A 9137-nucleotide genomic window follows, 5' to 3' on the forward strand; every position below is an offset into this window, starting at 1 on the left:
AGCCAAAACTCTTAACATCTAACTGTAATGCATCTGTTTATACTCTTAGGAGAGTGACAATGAATTTCTTCCAGACACCAGCCATGGTGTCTGTGTTTCGAAGAAAATGAGTGAATAATTTGGACTGTTTTTCTTAAAGTTTTGAAAGTGTGCCAATTTAAAACTTGAGTTCCTCGCAAACAATCCAATGAGTAACAAAAACATAAGGCTCAGCTGTTCTTTCCAACATTGATAACTCACTGCAAATGGTTATCTGTACAATCAGTTTTCAACTGCTGTGTTTTTTATTAGAAGCCACTGGGTTCAGGATGGAAGGACAAAGTGGCAATGTAACACTAAGTGATTAAGAAATAGAACACAAGTGCGTCTAGATCCTGAGAAGGCGAGAACGCTGGATGGGTGGTCTTCCCTCCTATTAAAGATCTTTCCTCACATGTAACTTACAAAAGAGAAGAGGTTTGTTTTCTCAGGCCACTAAATGACTATTTACAGAAAGTTACAAAAGCGGCATGAAGACATCATTTCCTCTGTTGCTGTTGCCCGGGGTTGTGTGAATGGGGAGAATGAAGGGGAATGAAAGGACCAGGAGGACAGAGATGGAGACAGGCAGGAGAGAATGACTGTGGTAGCATTTCTTTATTATGATTAAAACACTCTTTTTTCCGGGGCACCTGGGTGGCTTAGTTGGTTGAGCATCTGACTCTTGATTTCAGCTCAGGTCATGATCTCAGGGTGGTGAGTTCAAGCCCCACAGTTGGACTCCACGGTCAGCAGGGAGTCTGCTTCTCTCCCTCTCCCTCCCCTGCTCACGTGTGCCTGCTTGCTCTCTCTAAAACAAATAAATACATCTTAAAAAAAAAACAAACACTCTTGTTCCTACAGTAACAGCCTGCCTTTTATTTGTGTTTACCCTTTACTTTCTTTTGAAAATATTATTCATTTACTGGCACATTTCCTCATTCTCTTTTTCTTTCTCAATGTTGAAGGCAGCAATGAAACATGTAGGGCTCTTCAGAGATCTCTAGCTGTAGCCAATTGGAAAAAAGTCTTATCAGTAGATAAACAACTCCCAAAGACGAAAGGAAACAAGAGCTTTATTTAAGTCCTCTAAATAAAAGTTCAAAGATAGAGAAATGACTTTAAATGTGTGAGTAAACAATTCAAAACAAGTAGGCACGTATTATGTACTAATAAAATGTCTAAGCACAAGCAAGCAGATTGAGAAACATTTCCTAATGCAGGAATACCCTCTCCCTTTGTCTTCAGCGTTTTATTGACAAAGACAGTGCATCACAAATTTTTCGGCCAGAATATTCCTAAAGGTGAGGGCGACATGCGCCCCCGCCCAGCATTCTAGGATGTGTTCCAACACCACTTGCCGCAAACAATTTTTTGAAGGATCAACGTTTTTATATGAATAGTTTATACAAATTCAGCATCCTATTCCACAGTATAGATCTTGTTTTAGTACAAATTAGTTCACTCAAAATATCTGAGTAAGACTGAGGAAAATCAGAAACATTATTGTATCTAGCCATGCTTTTTCCTACAGGGCACAGGACGTATAAGAATCTCAGTTTAGAAGCACAGTCTAGGTGGTGGGCTGGTGGAATATTTGACATCATCTCTACTCAAAACTCAAGGAACTAAAGTTAAATAAGATGAAAAACCATGGGGCGCCTGGGTGGCTCAGTTGTTAAGCGTCTGCTTTTGGCTCAGGTCATGATCTCAGGGTCCTGGGATGGAACCCTGCATCAGGGCTCTCTGCTCAGCAGGGAGCCTGCTTCTCCCTCTCCCTCTGTGCTCTCTCTCACAAGAAAAAAGAAAAAAAAGATGAAGAACCACACAAATAAAAGAAACCTGCTCACAACTGGCAAATGGATTGGTTTGTACTTAATTACTTCTGCTCTAACTTCTAAAAAAGCGACGCTAAGAGGCAATGAGCTCACCTAAAAGTGATTGGCAAGAACAAAAAGGCGAAGCAAAGTTGGCCTCATCAACCCTGAGGTCCAGAGGTTAATCATCTAGGTTTCACTTTCTGCAAACCACTAACTAACAAGCCTGATAGACACACTTATCTTTCCAAGTTTCTTCAACTTTAACCATTTTCAGAGTCTTTCTTTTGCTCTTTCAGTAGCCAGCCATCGCTCACAAAGTGCTCCTTATCTTCCAGCTAAAATGCTCTGAAATGTCAGTCTATTACACAATGAGACCAAGTCATCAACTGAAGGGCTTCCCTTCACACACTTCCTTGTACACATCTTACTCAACTTTCTTGTCACATACATAGGAGCCATTGAGTGTGCAATATTTTTTCCCAATATTTTTACTAAACAGGAAATCATAGTAAAATCAAAGAGTTTCTAGATGTTCAGAGAAACTGAAAGTCCTACATTTACACTAACAGCAGCGGGGCCTCCCTCTATGTCACGCAATTCCCTTCACTCTTTCATGTTCATGCTTAAAAGGAAAATCACGCTTCGGGTCAGAAACACGACTTTGAAACAGAAACACTAAAAATGAGTTTGCACCCTGTATTGTTACCCCTGACATTTGACATTGCAGTTTCCTGCTTGTATGTCCGGATCCTCTGCTAAATGGTGAGATTCTGGAGGGCAGGAGTCCTCGCTGTAGACTCCCCGTTGCATCTCCAGTCTATGGCTCAACGAGCGTATGTTGAAATGTCCATTTTTTGGCTACTAAGTGGACTGGTCTTTGTTTTTCATTTCTCCTTTAACTCAAAGATCTCCTTGTTTTGATGAGGCTCATATGCTCTCTTCACCAAAAATAAGTTAAAGAGCTTAGAGTGGGGACAGAGGTTTGCAAAACTAGTGACCATAATCTCTGCTAAGTGGTAACCGTGGTGGGAGGGGGGTTTGGGGGTAGCCACTGAGATTAAGAGGCCAATCACAAAGTCTATGATTTCGCCAACTGAACAGTAATGTAAACCTATTACTGAGAAGGGAGAGAATGAGATTGGTTGTAAGAAAAGCCGGGTCCCATTTCAAATGAGATGATATATGAAAAGTTTTACAAAAATATATCAGGCACCGAGGAAAAACACTATACACATTAGTCATTACTGCTTGTCAGTACCTTCTGGATACATTCTTGTCTTTGAGAATTCCTTAACTTTACTGCTTGTTTATTTCCCCTCACGCTGATACCCTAGGATTAATGACATAGAGTTTGTCAAGTGTTTTGAAATCCCTGAAGTGTTATAATCAACCCAAGTACCATTTTATTTATGCAAACTGTGTCTACCCGGTGAGTCCACTTAAATATCTAGGATTGGGAACTTCGGTCTCATAAGGCTTAATAAATGATTCCCTCTGGCTCCAAAAGCAAGTACTTTTTCAATGACAGTGGGAGGGACAGCAAAGGAATTGCTCGGTGACATCTGTTGTGCAACGTTCTTCGAATGGCGCATCTCGATAAATGCATGAGAGTCCTTGGAGAGTTACTGCACACAGTGAAGAGAGAGTGGTAAAAATCCCAGTGTCTCTGTAAAGGAAGGCATGACAGGTCAGAGGCAGAAAAGCCCTGGGGTTTACATCAGTAGAAATCAACAATGACGCACTTAGTCCCTACTTTTCACACAGTGGCAGCTTTCTAGGGTCTCTGACCGTGAGATAAAATTAAACATGAAATTGAGACACGGGCTGAGGCAGTGATATGTGAGGAGAAAAGGGAGACGAGGGGGTATACCATGCTACAATTCAGAACCCTGGAAATGAGATAAAATATACTCCTGCGAACTGCCTGGACCAGCGTATATCAAAACAGCAATTTGAAATTAATCTAAATACTACTGGATACCCTCTATGTGCCTTATGTGGCCCATACATTCAGATATTTTTTCTATCAGTGACACTAGCGCATATTATAAGTAACTTTTTAAGGGTAAGATAGTTCAAAAGTAGCAGAGTACATTTGCACCTAAGCCATCAGGCTCTGAGCCCGATGAGCTTTGCACTCTGTGCCTGGTTCCTCTCCACATGCTGGAGAGGGCCTGTGACTGCTAAAGCCAAGAATGGGAGGCTCAGTGGGAGGGCTGGTTTACCAAGGCAGCAAAGTCCATTTGCAGAGTGAGAACTCAGCTTTGTCAATGGCTTTCTGCATGACTCATTAAGGATTTTTACTATACCTAAAGTCTTCAAGATAACTAAAAGTGAATGAAATAGGGGCGCCTGGGTGGCTCAGTCGGTTAAGTGTCTGACTCTTGGTTTCGGCTCAGGTTGTGATCTCAGGGTTGTGAGACTGGGCCCCACGTGGGTCTCAGTGCTCAATGTGGCATCTTCTTGAGATTCCCTCTCCCTCTGTCCCTTCCTCTCATCCTCCTCCTCTCTCTCTATCTCTCTAAAATAAATAAATATATCTTTTCAAAAAAGCAAATGAAATAACCTACATGAAAAACTAATCTTCTGGTAAAAATATTACATAAGCAATCTCAAATATTACTACTACTATTATTATTATTAAATTATCTAAATTATTGAGGAGAAAGTAAAACTGTCACTTATATACAAATGTTCAACTTGCCCTTAAATGGAGAAATCCTCCAGACATTTGTAAATGCTACATACACGATGTATCTATTTGTTCTCACATCTGCATTCTTTTTAAAGATTTTATTTATTTGAGAAAGAAAGAGAGAGAGAGAGTGTGTTGAGCACACAGAGGGAGAGGGAGAAGCAGACTCCCTGCTGAGGAGGGAGCCCGATTCGGGGCTCGATCCCAGGACCCTGGGATCATGACCTGAGCCGAAGGCAGACACTTAACCGACTGGGCCACCCAGGTGTCCCTCTTATATCCACGTTTTATAACCATTTGTCTCACTGCATTTGAGTATCTCTTAAAAGCATTCTCAAGACCAGTTTTTTAATTAGAATTTTCTGTACTTCTATTGCAGTCTTGAACTATTTCACAGTGAAAACCACAGAAAGTGAATGGATTCTTTACCTCCAAGTCATCGTCGGGGATAGCTCTTTTCCACTTTACGTTCCACCTGATGTGTTCATAGGCATTGACTACAACTTCGATTGCTCTGGGACAAGAATGGCAAGCCTGTATCACCTGTCAAGGAAGCACGCAGCTTTAATTGTTCAATGCACATCTATCATTCATTCATTCTCACGGAGACATCCAGAACTTACGGACTCCTTGGGCTCCTTGGAGCCCTGAAATGCTTTTGTGAAGCTTCATGCCTTTGAGTTTTCAAACACACCGCTAGTGCCAACGTAGATGGGAGGATTAATAAAATCACACTAACTTCCTTCAACATTCAGGAGCAAGTGAGAAAGAGGAGCTAACAAAGAAGGTGGGAGTCTGATGAAAGGCGGCACATCCTCCCCTTACAACCTTCAGCCCTCCCCACTGGAACACCTCCAGCTTCTTTCTGCCAAACTGACCCATCTCCAGAAGTCCTTTGAGTGTGGTCTGCTTTCATTTCAAAGGGACCCAGCTGGTTCGGCAACTGGTCTACAGGGAACCTGCAGCAAAAGTACTCTTGACTCCGAATTTACCTGCCTTTCTTTCCTTTGCCAACAGACAAGCAACCCCGGCCACAGACTTGAACCTTTAAATTTTCTCATCATGAGTTACACATCGGTTCCATTTTTCCCTTGGAACTCCAGAAAACATATATCAAGCTCTCTGTGGAGTCGTCTTCAAGACCCTTCACTGGACATGATATGAGGAGAAAGCCCCCCATCACTGCCATTGGAAGGGAGGCATGCCTTTGCACTGAAACAACTTTCTTGGGAGAGTTCTTCCTGACTTCCCAGTCCTTGCCAACCTCAGCCTATTGTTGGGAAAAGGGTCACAACACTGGTCTTCTCTACCTCCTTTACAAGTTCGTCACAAGTGATCCAGCATTGTATTTTTCAATGTGGGCTGTTAAGAACCTACTGTCTTGAGGCCCCAGGCAAAACTGAGACAGAAAGATTATAACTTTAATGCCCAGTTCAGTGTATGTGTGTGCGTGTGCGTGTGTGTGTGCGTGTGCGTGTGTGTGTGCGTGTGCATGTGGTGTCACCCAAATGGAAGGCCCACGTCAGGAAAGAGCTGATGTTAAGAGCATGTTAGGGTGGAGCCCTCTGACGGTCTACCTGCAAGACCAGTCTGAAGAGCTTGGGACTGACTTAACAGGCAAGAGAATGCTATTACATTTTCTTAACAAGAGAGGGTTATATTCAATCAATTCATTCCATTAGGAGGCCTTTATTGAGCACTGTGTTTAGCCCTATGACAGTAATTCCGAGAAGTTTATGACCTGTTTTTTGTCTTCAAGGAGTTTACAACCTAGCTGAAGAGAAAAGACATACACATTTCAAAGAGCGAGCAGTGTAAGTCAGTAAATAATAAGAGACTGGCTTAAAGATCATCAAGTGTCCCTTGAGCATCATGAACAAAAGCACAAAGGAGAAAACAAGGATATCAAGGGCAGAGAGCAGTAAGGAGGCTGAATGGGAGTGCACCAAACGGCTTCTCAGCTAGCTTCACTGTCAGTCACGAGATGAAGGGTAACCGAAGCTCTGAGAAAGAGCAAGGGGGGCTTAATGACTAATCAGCTATGGGGAGTAAAGAATGCAACTTTCAAGCCTGAGAATAAGGACATATAGGGGTGCCACTGACGGAAATGAGGAAATGGGAAGGGCATACTAATTTGGGGATGGTCAGATCATGGGCAGGAGGATATGTCATAGGCAATGTCTTAATGTCAGTCAAAAATGTGCACGATAACGCTCCACTGAGAAGGCCAAGATGGAGGAGGAGACTTGTGCACCATTAAAGAATGTGCTGGCTAATGCCACACAGCTCAGTAAGACTCTAAATGGGAATAAATGGAAATGGTAGAGGACCATGGTCTAAAGCCTGGGGAATCCTAACAAGCAGGAGAGAGGGAGAAGGAAAAAAGTTATAGCTACCATCTTTTGCGTATTTATTTATTTATTTATTTATTGATTTTTTTAATATTTATTTATTTATTTATTAGAGAGCGAGTGAGAGAGAAACAGCATGAGAGGGGAGAGGGTCAGAGGGAGAAGCAGGCTCCCCGCTGAGCCGGGAGCCCGATGTGGGACTCGATCCCAGGACCCTGGGATCATGACCTGAGCTGAAGGCAGTCACTTAACCAACTGAGCCACCCAGGCGCCCCATGAGCATTTATTATGTGTCAGGGACTATGTTAAATCTTTGCATATTTGCCTTGCTCAATCTTCAAACAACCCTATGAGGTTAGTCCTATACTTATACCCATTTTACAGATTTAAAATCTAAGACGGAGAAAATTTATACCCAAGGTTATTTAGCTAGTAAATGACAGAGCTGGGATTCAAATTCGGGTCTGTATGACTCCAAAAGTCAAAAGGAAATCAGGCCTATCAGAGTGAAAGACATCAGGTGAGGAGAGCATTGGAAGCCGGGTTATCACCAGAGCCATGAAGATTAGGGAGAGGAAGACAGATTAGAAACCACCAGATCTGACTAGAAGGCCAGCTTACCAGGAGTTGGGTGGATTCAAACAGGGAGGGATCAGACTATGGGAGACAGATAGAGGATGGATGCGCAGTTGTAACTAGGGCTGACCCATCCTCATCTTTAAGACCTTGGCGTCATAACATACAGAGTTTTAGAGACCCAGTAAATAACTTTCTCTGCTGAGTTTAGAACTTATTTAAAAAATGAAGTAAAGATGATAATCAGAGAACAGAATGTTATTTTTATTACTAATAAAACTGATTACATATAATATGTTGAATTATGGGACCACATCAAGCTTCCTAACACTCCACCCCAAGATTAAATTTGCATCCCCAAACGATGGGTCTCTGCCTGATGTAAAGAGCTAGTTCCTGGATGCCTACTACACAGAAGAACCAAGAATTCAGGTTTTCTCTAGGCCCACAGTTGAACAAGCAAGTTCAGTTCCTCCGCCCAATTCATCAGTAGGTTAGGTGGAATAAGATAAGGATTATCTTAAGGGGACAGAGGTGGGTGGGGGTTTCATTTTAGCAGAACTTCTCTTACAAACGCATGAGACAAAGGAGATGGCAGCTCGCCTCTAATATAACACATCACAACCCAGCTGCAACGGCCCAAACCCCATGGGAATCGGGAACAACAAAATATGGTGAGATGAAGCAGGGTCATCAGAGTGGAGATATCCGGAAAGAAAGATTGTACGAATTCATTGGAGCATGGTTTCAAATCAGGAGGCCTGGCCTCAGTAGAGGACTGTGTCAGTCCCAGCAAACAGGCCAACCAGAGGGTCTCAAGAAGTAATAAGGGAGTTTTACTGAAATTGAAGTTTGAGTCAGTGGCATGCAAAAAAATGTTCAATAACAGGCCTTCTGGAAAAGGAAAAACTGTGCGTATTTTTATATGTATATAAATGCAATACAAATTTTTACTAATACAAAGAATGTGCAGCCCACAGTTTATGAATAATAAAATATCCAGTACTCTTTATTTCTTATTTTGTACAGTTAATTGGTTCTTACAGAATACTTTCACTGATTTTTGTTATCAATTTTGTATGGATATTGGATTACATTCATAGCCAAAATCTGTGTCTGCAATTGAAGAATACATGTAGTTGTTATATGAATGTTGGTTGATAATTTTATTACACAAAAGAGTAACCATTCCACAAATGTGAAACAATGAAGACCTATATTGGAACTTCACTCATTCATCAATGACGTGAGTAACTTTTTTCTTGAAATGTATAATAGTTTTTGAATACTGGGGTCATATTTCCCCATTTTTTGTGCTATTCACAATGTCAGAGCTATGGACACTACATACTTTTAAGTTTAATCTGTATTAGTAACATTCTCTCCATTAATTTCTTAGGTCTAGACACCAACAAAGCAATAAATCAAAGTCTGATCAGTAGCATTTGCTGATTTCTATGGTGTAAATACTCCCATCGTGGCCTATTCATAGCTACCAACCTGAGATCACTGAATGCACTGCAGGGAAGAGATGTGCAGTAACCAGGCATTATACAATGTTTCCACTACACAGGTATAATAGATGCCTAAAGCATCAAGAGCATAGGTATGTAGAGGAAAATAATTAAGAAATATAAAGAAAATAATTAGAAAATAATGTGTTTTAAATATCTATTA

The 9137-nt window shown here is 41.5% G+C and overlaps 1 protein-coding gene across 1 annotated transcript in view; it reads right to left on the reverse strand.

The window, feature by feature from the left end:
- Nucleotides 1–1074: 1074 nt before the first annotated feature.
- Nucleotides 1075–9137, reverse strand: part of ASB4 (ankyrin repeat and SOCS box containing 4) — a 106517-nt gene continuing 98454 nt past the window's right edge. The window contains exons 4-5 of the mRNA XM_006730656.3: nt 4963–5076; nt 1075–3504 (exon numbers count right to left, since the gene is read on the reverse strand). Of these exons, the coding sequence (XP_006730719.1) occupies nt 3316–3504; nt 4963–5076 (303 nt within the window). The 3' untranslated portion in view covers nt 1075–3315. The remainder of the gene's footprint in view (nt 3505–4962; nt 5077–9137) is intronic.

The sequence above is a fragment of the Leptonychotes weddellii genome, chromosome 12, assembly GCF_054177405.1.
Source record: "Leptonychotes weddellii isolate Sample4059 chromosome 12, ASM5417740v2, whole genome shotgun sequence".
Lineage (NCBI taxonomy): Eukaryota > Metazoa > Chordata > Mammalia > Carnivora > Phocidae > Leptonychotes > Leptonychotes weddellii.